The 23,724-nt window shown below is 37.6% G+C and overlaps 1 protein-coding gene across 1 annotated transcript in view; it reads right to left on the bottom strand.

The window, feature by feature from the left end:
• Positions 1-2,832: 2,832 nt before the first annotated feature.
• RP1 (RP1 axonemal microtubule associated) overlaps positions 2,833-23,724 on the bottom strand; it is a 322,165-nt gene continuing 301,273 nt past the window's right edge. Inside the window, exons 27-30 of the mRNA XM_073998827.1 lie at positions 20,836-20,990; positions 16,618-16,696; positions 8,111-8,192; positions 2,833-4,232 (exon numbers count right to left, since the gene is read on the bottom strand). Coding sequence (XP_073854928.1) covers positions 4,133-4,232; positions 8,111-8,192; positions 16,618-16,696; positions 20,836-20,990 — 416 coding nt within the window. The 3' untranslated portion in view covers positions 2,833-4,132. The remainder of the gene's footprint in view (positions 4,233-8,110; positions 8,193-16,617; positions 16,697-20,835; positions 20,991-23,724) is intronic.

The following is a 23,724-nucleotide window of genomic DNA, read 5'->3' as shown; positions in this document are numbered from 1 at the left end:
CATGGTCTCAGAAAATGAATAGGAATTTTCCAGGCAAGAAGGGAAGACCCTTCCAAGCAAAGAAACCAACATGGGCAAAGTCCTAGGGAACGGTGTGTTTGGAAAGTTTCAATCAACTGATGTGGATAAGCTTGCAAATATTAATGTTGACCCTATAATCAAGTAATTGACATATTTATAAGCTTAGTAATCAGTTTAATTGGTACTCTTTAGTCATCCTCATAGAGGCCTGGAAACAGAGGCCCAAGGAAGTTGATGCTACATTCTTAGGACTTCACACTCTTTGTGGTAGAGAATCAAGATTAATTTCAGAACCCAGGAGTCTTTTTCTAGTATACTCTATCCCACTGCCTGAAAGAATGAAAAGGAATCTCCATGTAAAAAACATTAGCTTACCTGGATGTGGAGGACGGCCTACTTTGCAGTGTTTCTTCGCTTCTAAATGTAACTTAAAATATAACTGTCCAAAAGTATTATCAGCCCTGATGACTGCAGGATAAACCTAACTCTGGTGGGCTTTCTGGAGAGCCTCTCTCCGTATTAAAGAACAATTAGCTTAGCTGTCCAAGACATTATTTTACCTACAGCCACAAAGAAGCTACATCATCCTTTGCTATAACAAACACATAACTTAAGTCTGCTTGCGAAGTTTATATGAAAACACATTAGCACCTGAAGGCCATCCATACCATCATTGCACCATTACGATAACTTGCTGGTTAAAATAGAGGATGCATCCATCAGATAAAAGTGTTCTTCGCTCCATCTTACCTTTAACCCAGATATAAGCAAACCCGTGAAGACACAGGGGTTGTGCTAGACAATTGTGGTGCTCCATGAAATGGGCCACATTTTGTTTTCTGGTCTTTGTGTTTGCACTTGTCTGCCATTCACCAGCATTTTTAAAGGATATGCATGTCAGGTTTATGGATGAGGGTTTTACATCATTCACTCCACAAGAAAAAACAAACGACATGACCAAAATGCCTCTTTTCACCCAACCTTTAAGAATCTATTTGCTGCCTTTGTGCTGTGCACCCTGTCAATAATTTTTTGCTTTCCCTGAAAACCTAGAAATAAATATAGCTTCACTGTTAGTTTTCCAGTTTTCAAGGAATAGCTATTATATAAGGGGTTTGGACTGAGACAGTCCCAGAATCTGGACAATGTCTAAGAAATGAGCACTATAAGAATAAAATAAACAAGAATCCACATAAAATGGATCCGATTGGTATTACATCACCTACCCCCTCAAGAGAAGAATTGTAAATGTGCTATTGGATAGAATTGGGAAATAGACATCTCCAATCTGAACTGTGGCAGGGTGGGGAGAAAGGGGCAGGATTATGCTTGGAATGAAACTGTATTGTTGCAGCAAAGTTTGTAAAAATAGAGGCATTGAGTGTAATTATTTGTGAATACTTATTCTGCACAAATATAAACTGAATTGGGAATCATTTAATATTTCAATCTCTAATAAGGTGTATTGTATGGTAAGGCAAGAATGATTCATGTATTTAATAGACACAGAGCATTGACTATAAGTAGGCAGTATGCCAAGAACTGAACATACAAAGCCGAGCACAAGCTCTCTCTCCCTCCATAGGGCCTACGAGTTTGCAGAGCGCCTCTGCTCTGTTTGCAGCATGCACATTATTCACTCAGGTCTCTGCTAGAACACTGGCCCCTCAGAGGGCAGGGAAAATGACTATGCTGTTTGCCAGTTTATTCCCAGTGTCTGACTCTGGGCCTGGCACACAGGAGATGCTTTACAAGCTTCTGCTTAGTAAATGAGTGTGTTTGTTCAGTTCCGCTTTGTGCAGGGCACCATGAAATAAATGTCATCAAGGGCAAGAGGTGATTCTCCAAGCTTCTGTGCAGCCTGGACTGGTCCCCCTTATCCTTGGGGGATACATTCCAAAACCCCTGCTGGATGTCTGAAACCATGGATAGTATTGTACCCTATTTATATCATCCACAAATTTATTTTTCTCTCTTTACAATTTGATGGATATTTGTTCTTACTATGGGTCTTAGCAACCTTAGCATACAACTTATTTTCTTTCCTTATTAAGACAAGAACTTTCACCCTTTCACTTAAAGGAAGCACTTTTCAGCTTCTCTTTGGCATATCCGAATTGCTAGAGTACTACTCTCGCACTTTGGGGTCCTTATTAGGTAAAATAAGGGTGACAAACACAAGCACTGCAATACTAGGACTAAGTGATTCATGGATACTCAGGACAAAGAGAATATTCACATCCTGGATGGGACAGAGCAGGATGCCATGAGATTTAATCACACTGATTAGAATGGCATGCAACTGAAAATGAATGAATTGTTTATTTCCGACATTTTCCATTTAATAGTTTCAGACTGTGGTTGACTTCTGGTAATTGAAACCTCAGAAAGCAAAACCACCAGTAAGGGGGAACTATTGTACTTATTTTTCTTACCTCTAATATGGTCTACTGGTCACTTTAGACAAAAAAAAAAGGCTGTTTTTAACTTCACTGAAGCTGTCTTCTTGATGTATTTTCATCCTCAGATGTAAAAGTTTACCGTTTCTAAGGAAGGGATTAGTTCTTGGTCATGGGTTAGTGAAAGGGAAACCATTATAACAACAGCATCTACTTATTGAACATTATTTACTAATAATGATCTGCCAGGCCAGAGTTAAATACTACACACACATGCACACACACACACACATAGACACACACACACATATATACACACTTATACACACACCCTGCTTTTCCTAATTGTGAAATGTGCCCACTACTGGATATTGATAAGATAATTTTAGTTAGCATATAGTCTAACTTAAAATTTTTGTTAGACATAGATTTATTTTAATGTGTTTTAGGAAAAAATGTAATTACATATTAAGTCAGTGATTTCATGGATATTAGGAATATGGTTTAGGATAAGGCCAAGCTCTCTTCACTTGTAAATAAACTGATTTATACCCAGTTCAAGGAAGAAAATATCAAGCATATACTCGTACAGGTACTACTGCAGATGACAAAAATCATGAAGGTGGTATGCAAGATTTGCCTCCTTGGCCCCTCTGCCTGATTTCGCAGGATACTAAAAACACGCAGGGAAGGCAGGAGGGCCAAGGTCACAGTGTGGACGCACATGGGCTCTGGAGTCAGACTTGTAGGGTCACATCCTGGCTCTCCTGCTCATTCCACTCTCTAAGCTTGGGCAGGTCACTTGGCTTTTCCATGTGTTGGTTTCCTCATCTGCAAAATGTGGGTGATGATAGCATCTACCTCACAGGGGCAAAATAGAGATTCAAAGACAAGTGTCTTTGATATTGAAAGCCACATCCTGACCTCTTCTGGGCTGGCAAATGAGTTTTAGCTCATGTGCCAAATTAACAGATTGGAAGAAGGCACCTGTGGCACCGAGTTGACAAGTATTTGAAGTTTCATGAGAAAAAGTGACTGATGGATGTGAGATGTCTGCCCTGCACTCTGCTGCTGTCTGCCTGCAGGCCTCTGTCACCAGCTCAAAGACCAAACTGCAAGTGGACCCACAGGACGTGCACTGGGGACACACAGTAACCCAATTGGTTGGGTTCTTTCTACATTTTCTTATTGATATGACCACTAATTCTGAGAGAGACATACCATTGTCTAACAATAAAACGTCCACTTTAAAATTAACATAGGTTGCATAGAAGTGTTTTTCGTACATCAAATGTTATTAGGTACCTCTTCAGTTATTTTCTACAAAGGCTACTTATTTAAACATTTCAGTAACCTTAGCAGTAAGTCAGATTTTCTGAAAGAAAAAGGAAAAGAAAGAAGGAAGAGGAGGGAGGGGAAGAGGAGGGAGGAAGGGAAAGAAAAGGAGAAGGAAGAGGAGGAGGAGGAGGAGGAGGAGGTGAGCAGCAGCAGTATGGGCACCCCAGATACCAGGGGAGGATCTTGGTCAGCTGTTGGCCGACACTCAGTGCATCCTCCCAACTTTGGAAGTTCTCAGAAACAATGAGTGGGTCCAGCACAAACTGACCCTCCCCAGGTGTTTGCTCCAGCCCAAGCAAAAGACAAATGCACTGTCACAATCAGATCAATAGCCTTTTGAAGCATATTGGAGCAACAGGCCCAAGTGGGCCCTTTCAGGAGATGATGGACCCAGTCTCTCCTCCTGTACTGGGGCTACTTTCTGCGAGCAATTCCCGCTGGGTCTCGCCATCATCTTGGTACTCATCTAGCCATCTGCCATGGAAAAAAGAAGATAATTAATATGAGAGAGCATTGAAAGAAGGCTCATTCGTTAGAAAGGAAAAAATATATATATGGAAAGAATTTAAAGAGGCCTTTAGAGAGATCGGCATTTTAAAAAAGGATTTAAGATTTTAAGCCACACCAGATTATTTAGCAGTCCAGTTTCGGCAAGCCTTTTTCCTTCACTCAAGTTGCAAGGTCATATTGGCTCACTGCAAAATTTTGGCTTTTAGAAAAGTCCTCTGGTAACATCACAAACATTCTAACATAGTCAAAATTTCTCACTTGGAGTTTCCTTAGTGGTAGCTGTTATTTCTCTCCTGCCATGTGACTGACAGGTGTACACAGTGGCTAAACCCTCAGACTCTAGGACAGCACTCTTCAAGAGAAGTAGAATACAAACCGCATATGGAAAGAAGTAAAAAGAAGGTAAATTTAATATTCTGAATTTTCATACATTCAAAAGATGATTATTTCAACATGTAATCAGTATAAAAATTATATCACGTTCTTTTTTTATTCTACATTCTTGAAATCTGGAATATATCTTATACCTACATTGGAAGAGCCACAGTTCAGTAGACATATGTGGCTTGTGGCTCCCATGTGAAACAGTACAGTTACAGAGTCAAATATATTTTGATCTGAATCCTGACTCCAATTACTAATATATTCGGGCAAGGAAATTGTCTTTGAAATATAAAGATCACAGGGTCTACCTGTAGGCTTGCTGTGGGGATCAAATGAGTATCTGTGTGCAGTTCTGGCTTTACCACGAAGCCTATTCCTTGGAAAGCATTCAGTAAATTCTGGTGATGGGTATTCTTCTGATTTTTCTCTACGGCAATACAACAGATGGGTGTGGAAATCTTAGAGGCTCCCACAACACAAAATATAACCCCCCTATATCTTGCTTATTTTGAAACTCCACAAATAAAGTTATAAATCACTTCCTTCTCAGAGACCTTTTCTTTTCTCATAATTAGGAGGGGACTTGCATTTCAGTAGCTGATAATCTATGCTGGGGAAGACAGTAAAACTTACGTCATCTAAACACTCCAAACGCTCCAGAAAGTAGAACTTTCTGACAAAACAGTTTTATAGCAAACTTGGTATCTTGTGCAGGGAATTCTTCAGTAGAAGATAATTCACAAAATCATAGTTATATCATAAAAACAACAGATTGATAGATACTAAATTAAAACTTTCCAGAGGGCCGAGGAACCAAGAGCCCCTCCCTGCTCTCTGACTAACCGGTCTGAGGTGTGCACGCCATTAATCTCATTAGGTCATGGTTTTCTCATCTGTCAAACCATAAGACTAAATGCTATCTATGGTTTCTTCCACTTCTGATGGAATAGCAAGAAAACATTTTTATTACTTATTTAACCCTGGGTCCTCAGAGAGAAAAGGCAAGGAAAACAGTTTATATTGCTGTACTTAAGTTAATATAACAGTGCAATGATATGCCTGTGTACATATCATTCCATATGATAGTATAATACAATAAAACATCTTAAATATTTTCATCTGCATCATTTTGTTTCTATAAATCCAATTTCTAAGGTTTGCAATTATTCTAAAATGTAGAAATAAGTCACCTCCATCTTGATTTCTACTCCTTTGCATTGCCAGTAAAATTAATCTTGGCTTGGAAGAGAATGTGACCATTATCACCTGCCCTGGATGCCTTTTGACTTTGCTAAATGTGGCACATTTACAAAAATAATAATCTTATATTTACTACTTACATGATTTCATTGGTACCATCACATTTAGAGCAATAAACTATACTGTAAAATATTAAACACAGCTTCATATGATACCAAATATGTAGATGTGATATAAAACCAAATGTTGTATATATACTGGCCAATATGGTAGTCAGTAACCATCTGTGTCTATTCAGCACTTGAATTGTAGCTAGTACAACCAAGCAACTGAATTTTTATTTGATTCAATTTTAATTAATTTAAATTTAATTAGCCATATGTGACTGGTGGCTACCATATTGGACTGTGCAGATACAATATTTAAAAAGTAAAACTTAGTCAATTATTGACAGTTCTAAATACTAGACACATGATCTAGAAACAAAGGTGTGTTTTCTCCCTTCATTTGCACGTGTAGTATCATGTCTAAAAATTTCTTTAAAATTGCTTCTATGACAATAACATTTACCATCATGGAGCCTCTAATAATTACAGGACACTTTTGTAGGTACTTTATATACATTGTCTGAAATCCTCAAACAACCCTGCAAAATAGGTGTCATGACTGCCATTTTACATAAGAATAAACTGAAGCTCCCAGAGCTAGTAAGTAATGCAGTTGTAATCCAAATCTGGTGCTAAAAAACTTCAATCTTTGCCCCTTTTATTCCCTATTCACTAAGATTTCTTGCAAAAATAAAAATACAAGGTCTCTTCCTAGAGCTTGAATTTCATAAAATGGCAATAGCTACTACTACATGCACTTTAAATGAATGTGCATTGAGAAAAGAAACAAACAGATGATCAGAGAAGTGCTACACATTTTGTTCATACAAAATGCAACTCCTTATTAAGTTTCAAAGGAATGACTATTTCCTAGAATTAAAACTATAGTAAGGTAAAATCCAGTCAGTCAACCAATGTGCTTCTCTGCATGTCTGAAGAGTGTCCCTCACTTTAGGGAATAGTGGTGCCGAGCCACCTGCTAAACTCAGAGCATACTCAGCTCTGCAGCTTCATGTAGCATTACATCCCTCCTCCCCTAATTGAGCATCAAGTGGAAGTTCTTTGAAGACAGGGACTCCACTTTTTTATCTCTAAATCTCTAGGATTTGGTGTAGTGCCTGACACCTAGCAGGCATGCAATATTTTTGCATAAATAAATGGATGGATAAATTAATATATACAATGCATGAGTTCTCTAGATTCAAGGAACATGCACTCACATAGATATAGCACCTTGACACCAGATCTTCACAGCATATATAAGCCTCTCTCATGGCCCTCATGTCGTTAACATTTCTCATGTTCCCATGTGGGGACCATAGGTCCTTGCCAACAGAACCTGGATTGCCTTATTGCTGGATCTCCATTATCTACCCCACTTCTCGATATGGTGGGTGCTCAATTACTACTTGCATAATGACTGATCAAATGGATCAACATATTCTGTAGATTGATTAATAATGGAGGGAAGTTAACTACACAATTTCTCTGTTTAGTGCATTTTGTTTTAAGGTGTATTTGATATTCTACTTATTATAACTCTATAAAGTAGGTAGAGAATATTTAATTATTCTCATAAAACTTTGAAAACTGAGAATCAGAAGTTTGAGTGATTCACCTATGACCACATGGCCAAGGAATTACAGTTACCCTTGCCACTTAAGTCTCCTATTATATTACAGCTACACCACATTAGTACAAGGCATTAGAGTTCACAGTTCACATATATAACATAATTTGAGTTTAAATGATTCAAATGAACTAGGGGAAACAGGTATTATTGCCATCTTCCATATGAGGACATTGAACCTCAGAGAAGTGAAGAGTGGTACCCAAGTTCACAGTACTAGCAGGGAGCTTAGCACGTTTTTTAGAAACAGAAAGAAGAACCTATTTTCCAAGTCCTAATCCAATTTCTTTCCATTTCAGCATACTTTTTTCAGAAGAGAAAAATGTTAGAGATTACAAAAGAAGAGAGAATTACTAATGCTGATAAAGGACAGCTTCTTGAGGAGAGAAGACCTTCAGCTGTGGTTTTCAGGGAGGGAATGATATTGTCCAACAGCTGGGATGAGGCATGCTGGAGGACACAGGTGGAATAAATTGGACAAAGAGAGCATAATTTTGCATAATAATGCATTAACAGCATACCTGTTGCATGGAAACAGCACCTCTTCATTGCTGTCTTCATCTTCAGACTTAACAACAATGCTCCCAAGAAACCATCCATTACCTGTGTCAGTTGACAAAAGAGATTTATTTAACTCTTTAGCATAAAAATACCAGCATTATGATTTTATTCATAGGTCCTCCAAATGTTCCTTTTTAAGTACACATGTCAGGATACGAAAATATGCACATGCAAATTATGCCAGTAGAGAAATGAAAATGTGAGTGAGCAGCCTAATTACTCAGAGTACTAGAAGCAGAGGAAAAGAGAAGATAGGGACCCAAACTCTCTATAAAATTTTAAAAAATTATTTAAAAGCAAATGAGCCAAGAATAAAGAGAGAAGTAAATTCATATAAATGCATTTCAGTTATGTTAAGCCATAGAAGATTTATAAGTTTAAATAGTAATGGAAAGTCACAATCAATCATCATTCTTAATAGTGAAAATTTAGAAGTTATCATTGATTACTGTACTTGTCAATACAATTAAAGAAAGAAAAAATGAAAGTAACGAAAGAAGGGAGAGAGAGAATGAGGGAAGAAGGGAGAAAGGAGAGGAGAGAAAGAAGAAAGGAAAAGGAAAACTGATAAGTATAGAAAAAAGAAACAGAACTGTCATTATTCACAGAAGATATGACTTAACTTAAAACTCAAAGAAATCACAGAATATAGAATTAAGAGTGATGAGAAAAATTGTTAGAAATATAATTAATATGTAAAAATCCAGTGTATTTCTATTAACCAGAGAGGAAAGGTTAAAAAACATAATTTAATGAAAGTCACAATGTTGAATTGCTATAAAAATTTAAGAATTTGGGAGTAAATTTAAAACCAGATGTAGTATAATTTATAGAAAAACCATCTAAATGTAGGAAATGACAGCAAAAAAAGCCATAAATAAACGGAGAACTATCCCATATTGGCAAGTAGGAAGATATCATAAAGATGTCAGTTCCTCATAAACTAATTTAAAACCTCAGTGTAAGTAAACCAAATTCACCATAGTGTTTTACATGAAAATCCAGAAGCTGGTAATAAAATTCATGTGGATGATAAAGGCCCAAGAATATCACAAGCACTTCTGATCTTCAGTAAGGGAGGGGAATCATCCTATCAGTTATCAACGTTTATTGTAAATCTATACCAATCAAGGCAATGTGGAATTGGGGCTGGCATAGATAAATTGACTATGGGACAGAAAAAGAATTCAGAATTAACCTTTCCCACTCACACAAACTTGATATAGGCAGCTCTGCTCTGCACATTAGTGTGCAACCATAATAAGAACTGCAAGCTGAAACTATGCAAGCCTTCTTAATAATCAACAGGGAAAACTTATGACTGTTTGATGATCTTTAAACATTTTTTCAAAACATCAAAAAAATCTTTACTGTGAACCTAAAATTGCTACAAAAATGTAAAGTAGCAACACTAATATTTAATGCACTATAATTTAAAACATTGGAAACACTGAAGATTAAAATGTTTTATTTTTTTCTAAGAAAAAACTTAAGAATTGTTTGGTGCTTGCCTTCTTTTTCTCATCATATAATTTATAATACAGAGGAAGCATCTTTTGCATCTTAGCAAATTATTAAACTCCTAAATTTGGATCAGCTTACAATATTTTTTTTCTTTGTGTTTTCAACGTCATAAAATATATCAGAATTCCTTTAAGGGAAGTTTTTATCAACACCTTCGTCCTTTTTGTCACCACCACCTTCCTCGTCCATGGGCATCAATTCCCCTCATTAATTTCCTCTTACTGCGAATCTAAAGTCTCTCAAATGGTGGCAATGTCAACACTTTCATAGTGGTAAATTTTGTATATAACTCCATTTATGTTAGATTTGGACTTCACTTCCAGCATTGCCACTTTTCATTTCTTTGATGCACTTTCATCTTTCAATTATATATTGTTATAAACTGTCACACGGATTCATTATTGGTAAACAAGGAAGCAACACAACTATACACTTTGCTGTCTAGGCATATACTGATAACAAATGCACCATGACCCAGTACCAACAGACAGACATTGGAAGAAGTGATGTGACTGGCTGCTGATGAGAATGTGCATCTGTTATCCACATAGTGATTTGCAGACTAAAAAGCTAGCAGCAAAGTTTGTACTTATGCGATTGCAGTTACTAGAGCATGGTAGCTGAAATTTGAACTATGCTGTTTGGGGACTTGTGTTAAGTAAATCATTGCAACTGAAATGTGTGTATATAGATTGTATGCAAAACAATGACTCCTTGTATAAAATAAAGATGACTTTGTAGAGCTCTCAAGTGAAGATGAAGTACTCAATACACAGTGGTAATACAATTGGTGATCCATATGGAAAAGAATGTAAGTTGATTCCATCCTCATATCATACATAGAAATCAATTACAGATGGAGTAAAATTTTAAATTTTAACAACAAGACTTAAAATATATGTATGTGGATGTATAAACTTGTAGTCATTAATATCAGCGACACATTCTGAGAAAGGCATCATTAGGCGGTTTCATTATTGTGCAAACTTTGTGAGCACTTACCCAAACCTAGATGGTATCGCCTACTACACACCTGGGTGATATGGCATAGCCTATCCTCCTAGGCTATAACCTGTTCAGCATGTTACTGTACTAAATACTGTAGGCAACCGTCACACAATGGTAAGTATACGTGTATCTAAACACAGAAAAGGTAATGTGTTTCACTACAATATTGCAACGGCAGTGATGTTACTAGGTAATAGGAATTTTTCAACTCCAATCTTATGGGACTACCATCACATATGTGGTCCACGTTAACCGAAACATGGTTATACAGCACCTGATTGTGCACACATATACATAAAAATATCCATTTGGAATACTCTAGTGGTAGAGAAGACTTTCTTAAATAAGACACAAAATATGCAGATAATTTAAAAATTACACTAAACTCTTAAACTACTTTAAAATTAAGAATTTCAGTCATCAAAATATAACAATAACTAGAGAATACATGGTGCCAGTCACTGCTAATTGCTCTCCTTTGCTTGGCATTTCTGCAATGCGAGAGATCCACATCTCCCAGATGTCTCCACAGCCACAGATGCACTATGTGACTAGGTTCTCAGGAATGAAATGTGGCCAGAAGTCATATGCGCAGCTGCCATCTCCCATACTCAAAAGACACTGTTGCAGGGGACTTTCCCTCTTTTCCATGTGCTGTAACCAGCTCTGACCACACAGAGGAGAGGAGTCTTAGGTGATGGAAGAATAGCAAGGTGGCAGGACCTGGTCCCTGATGGCTGGCTGGGAATGGCTATCTCTTTGGGGCTGTTACCTGTGTGTGGAATACGCTGCTATCTTTTAAAAATCTTTTTTGTAAATCACTTTTTATTAGAAGACCTTTGCCTTTACCCGGAATATTATGGACAAGAACATATATTTCCACAGATAAAGAAATTCAGTTAAGGATAAGAAAAAGAAGAAAGAATGCTCACTGTTCTTAGAAATCAGGGTAATGCAAATTAGGGCCAAAGAGAATACTATTTTATACCAACTTACGTAAAATAAAGGCAAAAATTAAGTGTACCAGGTGTTGGCGAGTATATGACGCAATAGAAATTCTTATATACTGTAGATAAGAGAAAAACTTAGTAGAATCACTTTTGAAACAAGTAGTTTATCTTAGAGAGCCAGATTTGATCATATCCTTTGACCTACCTAGCAACTGACTTCCATGGATTTACCTTAGAACCTGAGGTTTCTTAGCCTCAGTTCTGCTGACATTTGGGGCCTGATAATTCTTTGTTGTGGGACTGTCTTGTGTGTGGTAAAATGCTTAGCAGCATCTCAGGCCTCTACCCACTAGGTGCTGGTAATAACACCTACCAGCTGTGACAACCAAAACAGTCTCCAGACATTGTCAAATGTCCCTAGGGGGCAAATTTGCTCCCAGTTGAGAACCACCCTCCTAGAAGAACTCTTGCTTCTGTGCATTAGAAAGTTTCTTTCAGACTGGGCACAGTGGCTCATGCCTGAAATCCCAGAACTTTTAGAGGCCAAGGCGAGTAGATCACCTGAGGTCAGGAGTTTGAGACCAGCCTGGCCAACACGGTGAAACCCCGTCTCTACTAAGAATACAAAAAATTAGCTGGGCATGGTGGCATGAGCCTGTAGTCCAAGTCACTCGAGAGGCTGAGGCAGGAGCATTGCTTGAACCCAGGAGATGGAGGTTGCAGTAAGCCGAGATCACACCACTGTACTCCAGCCTGGGCAACAGAGTGAGATTCCATCTCAAAAAAATGAAAAAAAAGAATGTTTATTTCAGCTTGTTTGTAACAGTCAAACTGCAAACAACACAACTATGTATTAACAAGAGATGGACAGATTAATTATGTGTTATGCAATAGAATATTACACAGTGGTGAAAATCAACTATTGCACTACACATGAAAGTGGATAGATCTTGGAAACAACATTGAGTCAAAAAAATCGTGTCTCAAAAGATGGCATATGGCACATCACAACTTTTAGAGGGCACAGAAACTATCAGTGTTTTCAAGTATCCCCACATGATTAGTAAAGCCTTTCTTTAAAGCACAGGTTTTTAAAATCATGAAAAAATTTAAAAATCAGGATGGATACTTTGTGGAAGAGGTGAACACAGGTAGAACCACCGGTGTGGGTAATGTTCAGGCTTATGTTAGATAGTGGGTTATCAGACTCCAAATAATACACAGTTTGAAAAGAAAAGATGGGAAAAGAATATAACCTAGATACTGTATTATGGCATATTTTTATTTTAGTGGAAAGAGTATTCAGAATGTAGGAAGGAGAGTTTCATTAAAGAACTTTAAAATCATGTTAACTTTAAAATTACTTTTAACTTGCCTTAACTGAGTTCCTTAACTGAATTTCAAATACCCTAATCCCACCAGTCAGAGAAGCCCATCTAAATGTCCAAATATCCAGCCAAAACCTGGTCCTCACCCCCAGCCTACCTTCCACATTTTCTTCTTCTCCTGTGAAGGTTTTTATGTTCTTCCAGGTCCCTTTGCCAAATGGACAATAGCACTGTGAAGGTTATTTTCAAATATTTATCATACTCCATTCTAACTTAATGTAAGTATTTCATATGTGTTTGTCACCATAGGCCCTGCCTGTGAGCACAGACACCCCATGCATCTCACTGACATTTGCATCCAGCCGGGGACTGGCATCCTGCAGTCCCTCAACAAAGAACCCTGGGGATGCAGTCTGAGGACCTCTGGAATCAGGACCCCTGGAGGTGCTTGTGTTGCAAGCGATAAACAGAAAAGCACATATACTTCTGATTACTTGGTACCCACTCAGGCAGAATCTCTGGGGTGGGCCCAGGGGTCTATTTTATTTAAGATACTCAGATAATTCCTAAATGTTCTGCAGCTCTACAAATTTGCTACAAATTTGAGTCTTTACTGAAGCTTTCTATGTATTCCGTTTGTGGTTAGATAACCCTAGACATAACAGTATTTGGGTTAAAAGAATAATACTGTATGTGGCTTCTTCTTAAAAATGGAAAGAAAAAAAATAACTTGAGAATCTCACTATTGTCCTTCCCATACCTGCATGTTTTTTGTTAATGAATGTTTCCTTCAAAAAAAAAATCAGTATTTTGGAAGTTTGTTGCTCCCTCCATCAAAGCCATTTCTGTATGAGTAAATTAGCCATGCAAACATGTTTAAAATCACAATGTCCCTTCCCTTCTTCCTTCTGTCATTTTTATTCTTTGTATCAAACAACCTTGGTTATAATATCATCCCCATCAAATGTCCAGCCTACCTCTTCAAATAAATGCCTAATTCTCCTTCCTCTGCCTGCAATAGTGATTGCCCTGATGTTGTGGTGGCAGTTTTCTCTACAGCAATGTCCTACAGTGACTCCACCTATAGTGATACCACTCCATAGTGACAACGCTCCACAGTGACACTGCTACAGTGATACCACCCTACAGTGACACCACCTACAGTGACACCACCCTGCACTGACACCACCTACAGTGATACCACTCTGTAGTGACAATGCTCCACAGTGACACACTCCACAGGGACACCACCCTACAGTGACACTACCTATAGTGACATTGATCCACAGAGACAACACTCCACAGTGACACCACCTATAGTGATATCACTCTGTAGTGACACCACCCTACAGTGACACCCCTCTACAGTGACAATGCTGCTCCACAGTGACACTGCACTACAGCAACACCACCCTACAGTGACACCCCTCGACGGTGACAGTACTGCTCCACAGTGACACTGCACTACAGCGACACCACCTACAGTGATACCACTCGACAGTGACAACACTCCACAGTGACACCGCTCTACAGTGATACTACCCTACAGTGACACCACTCTGCAGTGACACAACTCTATAATGACACCCCTCTGCAGTGATCCTGCTCTATGGCGACACTGCTCTACAATGACACCACTCTACAGTGACACAGTCTACAGTGACACTGCTCTACAGTGCCATGGCTGTGCACTGATGCCATTCTGCAGTGAAGCCACTCTATGGTGACACTCTTCTACAGTAATGTCACTCTACAGTGACATCACTCTACAGCAAGACTGTTCTATAGCAGCACTGCTCTACAGTCACATCAATCTACAGTGACACTGCTCTACAGTGACAACATTCCACAGTGACATCACTGTACAGTAACATTGCTCTACACTGGCACTGCTGTACAGTGACACTGCTCCACAGTGACACCACCTTACAGAAACGCCACTCTACAGTGACACCGCTCCACAGTGACACCACCTTACAGAAACGCCACTCTACAGTGACACCGCTCCACAGTGACACCACCTTACAGAAACGCCACTCTACAGTGACACCGCTCCACAGTGACACCACCTTACAGAAACGCCACTCTACAGTGACACCGCTCCACAGTGAGAGCACTCTGCAGTGCTACCAGCCTACGGACACTGCTTTAACAGTGACACAGCTCTACAGCAACACTACTCTACAGTGACAGTGCTCTCCAGTGACAATGTTCCACAGTGACATTGCTCTGCAGTAACATCACTCTACAGTGACACAGCTCTACAGTGACACCAGTCTACAGTGACACTGCTCTACAGTGACAATGTTCTACAGTGGCATCACTCTGCAGTAACATCACTCTACAGTGGCACTGCTCTACAGTGACACCACCTTCCAGAAACACCACTCTACAGTGACACCACTCTGCAGTGACACCATGTATAGAAGGAAGCATATTATGTCGTTCCTTCCTCTATTCGATTTCTTACTTCTGCCTTTTCCTATAATTTCCTCTATACGATCCTGAACTCATTGAACTATGTGTCTATTTTCTTTCTTTTCACGGCTACCTCACCTTTTCTGCTTCTGCTCCATTTGGTTTCTGCCACTATGGCCACTTTAAGGTCTTCCCATTCATATTAAAGAGTTTTACTGAAAATCATTTCACTGATTTAAATATGTTCATTCATGAATGGTCACTAATTAAACTATACTGTCAGGCACAATACTAGACACTAGGAAAATAAAGATAAATATTACATAATTCTAGCCTTTAAAAAACTCAAAATCTAGCAGAAAGAAAAAACGAATATGGAAATCAATGTGATCAATGGTTTCAGTACTATGATATAAGTTATAATATAGAGTTACATTTTAGCAGTAGAACTGAAGTTTGAATTTAATAGTGCTAAGGGAGCCAGTAGGAAAGATACGAATGGAGTGGAATTGACAGGGCTTGGTTGATAGCTGTGCCTGGGGAGAAGACACGGAGGGAAAGGTTGGATCAGGGATGGTGCTCAAGTGACTGGTTTGCTGAAAAGTGTGGGATAAGGGACCCAGAGAAACACAGGGACAGACACGACAGACATGCAACTGTGAAGAATGCCTAGGAGCTCTAGGGATCACACACACGCACGCACGCACGCACGTACGCACACACTAAAGCTTTTGTCTTTCTAGGAAATGTCCTGCGTAATATAATCGTGTGCTTGTATAAGTCATGTAATAAACTCAACCTGACAAAACTTCATAAATTTACATTAAATATATTTAACGTAAATGTATATAATTTAATGTTCAGTCAATAAATGGTCACTATATAATTTAATTACTGACCATTTATAACCTTACATTATATTTAATGTAAATATACCTAATATAAATATATATCATAAATTTACATTAAATATTTATAAAAATATATTGAATGTAAATTTATGACATAAATATATATTATATAAATATATTATAATTATAATATACAAATATAATTATAATATAATGTAAATTATATAAATATAACTTCATATGTTTACATTAACTATAATATAAAATAGGATTATTTTCTTATCTGAATTTTATATGACCTGTACATTTTTCTGTTCTTTCAACCTACTTTTTATACAATTTTTCATAAATTTGCAAAATAAACTTCTTACCATAAACTAAATCTTACCTGGACCTGTCCCATCATGACTAATCAGAACTTTCTTCAATTTTCCGAGAGATACGGCCTTAATGGAAAAAATATCAACCTGCACAATAAAGAAATAAACTCAGTGACCATTAGGATATTTCCTTTCTCTAGAAAAAAAATAGTATTACTATTGATACTATATTGTTACAATACTATATAATATTCTTACTACTACTATAAAAATTACCACTATTTTATGTGCAAAGTTCTACACTATGCTTTGTGAGAGACACAAAAACATGTAGAATATAATTCTTGCTCTCCTAAATCACAGAGTCTAGTAAAAAAGATTTTTAGAATGTAATTAGGAGATTTATTTTAAATCTACTATTACCAATAATAACAGCTCATAATCCATACTATATGAGTAAGTGCCAAACTCTCCCAAGTATTTTTGACATATTAACTCATTGAATCTTCAGAACAGCCCATGAGGTCAATACTACTCACCTCCTCATTTCACAGTTGAAGAGACCGAGGCACCTAGAGTTAAGCTACTTGTCCCAGGTCAATACCTAGTGGGTAAGGAGCCAAGTCTCAGACCCAGGAGGCTATCATCAGAATTGGTGCTTTCCACATTGTTCTATTTCTTAGTATCTTTTACTTTTAAATAAACTACATATTGAAATATATGTATGTTTTAAAATAAACTATGAAATAGATACAGGTGTACAAATTACAAATGCACACTCAGCAAACACATCCATGTAACAGAGCCTTAGCAGCACCCAAGACCCCGACATGCCTCTCTCAGTCACCGTCTCCCCAAACAATATCCCTTATCCTGACGTTTAGCACTTTTAATTGGTTTTGCCTTGTTTGGGACCATATATCAACAGAATCCTACAGTGCGTTCTTGCTCCACCTGGCTTGTGTCACTCAGCGTGAGATTCAACTGTGCCATTTTGCTCAGCAGCATCTTGTTCATTTTCATTACTGAATATTACTCCAAATTATTCATCCACTCTACTATTTACAGACAAACATTATTCCTAGAATAGTGCTGCTCGGAACATTCCTATACGTGTCTTTTCATGATATCTGCATATATTTCTGTTGGGAAACAGCTGGGTTATGGGTGTGTGTGTGTGTGTGTGTATAGTAAGTCTCGCTTTTTAAAAATGTTTATACTAATATGCACTCCGTATGTGAAGCATATGAGAGTTCAAAGTGCTCCACGGGTGAATCAATATTTATTGCTATTCTTTTTAAGTTTAACCATCTGATCATGCACAGTAACACTTCACTGTGGTTTTCATGGACTCTTCCTGATTATTAATAAGGCTGGGGAGGCTTTTTATGTTTGTTGGTGATTTGGATACCCTGATTTGCAGAGCACATATTCAAGTGTCATGCCCATGTTTTAAATGGGGTTTTCAGTCTTTTTCTTGTTGCTCTGTGGTTTTTTTATACACAGTCCGCAAACAAGTCTTTTGTCAGTATGTTTCTACAGGATCTTCTCCCACCGTGTGCCTTCCCTTTTTACTCTCTTAATGGTATCTTGAGGAACAGAAATCTTTAATACTAAAATAGTATAATTTATCTTTTTCCCCTTTATGCTTTATGATTTGTCTTTAAAGTTTTAGTTTATAACTGTCTACTCATGTTCATAGCGACATCATTCACAATAGCTAAAAGGCAGAAGCAACCCACGTGTCCATGGTGGAGTGAATGGATAAACAAAACAGGAAATGTTTTCAAACATTATTCAGCCTTTCAAAGGACAGATGCCCTGTCACATGCTACAACATGCATGAACAACACAATAAAATACTACTCAGCCTTGCAAAGGAAATAAATCCTGTCACATGCTACAACATACATGAAATTTGAGGATATTATGCTAAGTGAAGTTAGTCACAAAAAGAAAACACTGTATGATTCCACTTATATGAGGTACCTAGAGTAGTCAACTCATAGAGACATAAAGTAGAATGGTGGTTGCCAAGGGCTGGAGGACGGAAGAATAGAGAGTTGTTTAATGAATACTGAGTTTCAGTTTCGCAAAATGAAAAGAGTTCTGGAGATGGATGGTAGTAATGCTTACACAATAATGTGAATGTACTTAAACCATTATACTTACACTTTAAGAACATTATACTTAAAAATGGTTTAAAAATAAATTTTATGTTATGTGTATTTTACCACAAATTTTTTTTTTTTTTTTTTTTTTTTTTTGAGACAGAGTCTTGCTCTGTCACCCAGGCTGGAGTGCAGTGGTGCTTTCTTGGCTCAATGCAACCTCCAGTTCCCAGGTTCAGCCTCCTGATTCTCCTGCCTCAGCCTCCTGAGTAAGTGGGACTACAGGTGCCCGCCACCATGCCGGGCTAATTTTCGTATTTTTAGTAAAGGTGGGTTTTCACCATGTTGACCAGGCTGGTCTCGAACTGCTGATCTCAAATGATCCACCCACCTCGGCCTCCCAAAGTGCTGGGATTACAGGCATGAACCACTGTGCGCGGCCCACAATTAAACACTTTTAAAGTCCTAGTCAACCCCCTAGATTATGAGGATTTTCTTGCATCATATCTTCTAGATATTTAATTGCTTTACCTTTCACATTTAGACATAAAGTTACATAAAACTGATTTGGGGATTTGATGTAAAATAGGAGTTGTGATTTTTTTTTTCTGTAACAATATCCAATTTTAAAAATTTGTTGAAATTTTTCAATGCTTTCACTGATGCTGCACATTAGGATGTGTGGATCTGTTTCTGGACTCTCTTCTGTTTCTCTGCTATATTTTACTTTCTTTGTACAAATTGATGCTGTCTTAATTACCATAATTTTATAAGTCTTGATACCTGGTACTGTAATTCCTCCGCTTAGTTTTTCTTTTTCAACATTATTTTAGATGTATTTGGCTGCATTTCCACATAAATTTTATAATTAGATTGCCAATTTCTGTTTTAAAAGAGTTCCTGAGATTTTGATTGATATTACATTAAAATTGCAGATCAATTAGACAGCAGTAAGAACTTATAATACTGAGTCCCTGAACATAGTATATTTCTTTTTCTTTTCTTCTCTCTTTTCTTTTCTTTTCTCTTTCTTTCCACCTTTCTTTCTCTTTCTCTCCCTTTCTTTCTCTTTCTTTCTTTCCTTCTTTTCTTTCTTTCTTTTTCTTTCTTTTCCTTCCTTCCTTCCTTTCTCTTTCTTTCTTTCTTTCTCTTTCTCTCTCTCTTATCTTTTTTTAGAGATGAGGTCTTGCTAAGTTGGGCTAGGCTCAAGCAATTGTCCTATCTCAGCTTCCCATGTAGCTATGTTTTAATTTTTTTTCCAATAATATTTTATAATTTTTTATTTAGAAGTCTTGCCTTGGCCACCTCAATGCCTGTGGTGCAATGGGCCACGGGCCATGGATGGAGTAACCACAATGGCAGAGATGGAGTTTGTCTGTGCATGGCCATAAGACATGAGTTACTGTCCCCCAAGGCTGCTCCTGTCACTGCTGCTCCTGGTGGCCAGTCTGGTGGCTCTGGTCCTAGAGTGATCCAGTCCCTGCTGCCAACAGCAGTGACTTCTAGAATGCACACTTCTACTGACTCTTCCTCTTTTCCTCTCTCACTCTCTGCTTTCCTTCACTGCTACTTCCTGGGATCACTGCTCTCAATGACGAGTTGCAGGACGTGTCCCTGCTCTGCTTTGAGAGGACTCACACTAAGGTTGCCACTGTTCAAGTGAGAAATCCCAGCCCCAGGAGGCCTCCTAAATCTCTGAACAGCATCTCAGACTCTCCACTGCTCCACTGCTACTTTTTGACTGGCTTATTGATTCCAAGCTTCCCCTTACAAATGTTGGAAAGCCATGCTGATACCAAGTTCTCCTCTGCACTTTCTTTCTCTCCAGGATCTTGGGCCCTCAAGCCCTAACTGCCTGGGTAGCTCTCTCATACCTTTAAAACCAGTTTAAAAGATGTTTTATCAAATGTTTCTAGTTGTTCTCAGCAGGATGCCCATTTTGTTATAGCTGAGTCTGCCCTATCTGGAAGTAGAATATTTCGTTTGTTGGGTTAAGTCCCATCCTCTACTCAACTCCAGAACAATAACATGCACACTAAGAAATGACCACACCTCCCTGAATTCCTCACAGGAATCAACTGAGCATCTCAGATATTTTCTGTTTGCGTGTCTTTTTGTTAAATAAATTAAAGGAAGGATAGTCAGTAAAAACAGATGAAAACCTGTTTCTGTTACCTGTCCACGTTGAAACTTGATTTCATTGTTTTTGGACTGATGAAGTCTCCGTTTTCCTGAATCTCCTCTGGTACCAATGAGGTTGATAAATACATTAGACTCTGTTTCTGCACCTAGCATTGTGCCAGTATATATGCGAATCTCATAAAGCACCACTGAAATGTAAGAAATCTGATATTATCTTTCTCATTTTTATTTATCTCTTTGAATGTAGCTGGATATTCTACAAAGAAATCAGAATGTTTTCTCATCTAGTGTATGTGAGTTTCTCTATGGTACTTGGCCCCAGTTCTTCTTCTATGTACCCCCTTTCAAACATACTTTCAGCTACTTAATGTTTACCTCACTCATACAGACTCTCAGCTATTCCCAGAACTACTGTTTCAAAATAATTATTGTTAGCAATGATGTACTTTCATTAACCACTGCACTTTCACAGTTATTATGAGAAGTTGTATTTTTAAAAAAACAAAAACTCTCCTCTCTCTTAATTAGATGAAAGCGGCCATTTTTCCCCCTAAAGTTTGGCTGTTCTAATCACAGCTGGTCACTCATGCTGCTACTTCTTGGAGATTATTTTAATAATGGAGATTTTTAATAGCCCTGTTGACAGAGAAAAAATAACAAAGATCCCAGAGAGATGCAAATGTAAATATATGTATTTTTAAAAGTCCAGTAAGGTACCAGCAAATTATAATCCACTATATTTGACCTTAGAATTAGGGCAATTTCTGAGACATTGATAGAAGTCAATAGTTAGGAAAGAGATTGTTCTTGCTGATATTACTAGTAAGAATAATATCTGGGATACGATGGGTACTTTTTATTCCAAGATCTTAGAACTCTTTATAAATCATGCTTTGTGCAATTGAGCAGTTTCATTTATAGAAATTCACATTAACATTTTCTGAAGAACTCAGACATGAAAATCCAACAAGTAAGGAAACAAGGTAAGTGAGAAACATGGGCTGTTTCCATCATGCCTGACCTTTATAAAGACAAATGTGGTATATTGGGAAATGGTATAAGCAGAGAAGATAAATCAGTTTCTTTGTGCAGTCTTACATATTCAAAAATACCCCAGAGTGAAACCCAGCTGAGTGTAAACAGAAAATTAGAACACTTCTCATGAATTTAGGACAACCAAAGAAATCTTTAAAACAACCTATAGAGAAGAGCTGGTCTTACAACCTGTGGAATTGCCTGGACTGAATTAAGTGAAAGCTTCTCCTAGAATTCTTCATGAAAACAAGTATGATGCTTGTGAGGACCAGCATGATTTGATGTCTTTATATAGAGAAATCAGGCTTCTGTTCACTGAGAAATCTTTTAAATTTCAAATGAAGAGTGAACTTGCTTATGATTTTTTTTAAAGGGAGATGTTAAAATATTAAAACAGATACAAAGTAAGACAATTAAATGAATAGTTGAAGGTGTTTGAAAGTATACATAAAAAAGCGTTTAGAACACAAACCACATATTGACAGCACAAAAAGCAACACTCAGCCCTTCCTCAACCATCACACATCCCTAATGAAATCATGCAGCTTCCTGCTAACCTGCACATGGCCTCAGATACTTCTCAACACAGTGTCCCCAGAAGCTGCTCCAATTGATTAGGTTATATGCACCTCATAGGTACCTCAAAAAGCATGCATGCACGTGTGCGCATGCGCGCGCGCGCACACACACGTGCGTGCTTGCCGTCTAAATAATTCAAAGAAAGAAAATGTACCAGAAATTTAGAACAAGGTTGTTATCATAGTGGAGCACTAAGTTTTATTCTCAAACCAAGTTAAAAAGAGTTACATAGTTTAAGTTGGGAGATAAACAAAACACAATTCTGCCCACCCCGCCTGGAGAAACAGACATTTTTGCTGGAATCTGTAACATTGACTTTGTTTTCACTATACTACATAATATGATTCACTAAGCATTTGCTATAGCAGTACAACAAAAGCATGTAAATTCTTTTTTAATGCTAAATTCATAACAATAATTTCTAACTTCAGAATTTTTTTTCTTGATCTTTAAGGCAATATGAAATTCTTCTTTATCTAACTTAACTCCAAGAGAGAACTTCAATAATGCTTAGTTAACATGTCACTTAGACACACCCTGAAATATCAGGTGTTGCAAACAAGTCTGAGTAAGCAAAGATTGTATCAGCTCCTTTCTTCAGTCCTTCTCCTTGGGCATGAAAAGTCAACGCTCAGTGTTGTTGATTTAAAAGCCCAGCCATATGCCCTAGCTAACAAATATTCATTCTATTGTAAAATGTACAAGGCTGACAAATTATCTGAACTCAAGAGAAGGATACATACAAGGAGATGAACTCCCGGGGGAGCTCAATGATAAGTCTAAAATATGTCAGAAGAGAACTTAAAATTAGCTCGAATACTTGACAAATACGAGGATAGATTTCAAGATGTCAATGTTTTCCAGAATGGAGATCATTTTACCTGAATATATTTAAAGACAGGTATTACTGATACCTGTCATTCAGGCTACAGATAATCTTCTTAAAGCACCATTTTTTAGAAGTGGCTATTACTGCATCTATCACTGTCATTTAGCTAAAAGTATTTGAAAAAGTAGATTTGTTGTTGGTTATCCATATATGTTGGACATTTCTGCCAAATTTTTTTAATGTTCTTTTTTTACCATGCTTGATGTTAAATTTTCCTTTCTGACAATTAGCCACTAACTTCAAGTGCTTATGAAAACCTTACATGACAAAGCCAGAAGCATAGCATAAAATGCTTTATTTGCCACAATTGTCACCCAATTCAATTGACAGCTACACTATGTATTTTCACTATTTTTTCACTTTTGTTTGCAATGTCGTTATCTTCAACACTCTCATCCTTATATTTTTTATTATTTATT

Source organism: Macaca fascicularis, chromosome 8 (genome assembly GCF_037993035.2).
Source record: "Macaca fascicularis isolate 582-1 chromosome 8, T2T-MFA8v1.1".
In the NCBI taxonomy this organism is placed as follows: domain Eukaryota; kingdom Metazoa; phylum Chordata; class Mammalia; order Primates; family Cercopithecidae; genus Macaca; species Macaca fascicularis.
This window is presented reverse-complemented; position numbering and strand designations above follow the sequence as displayed.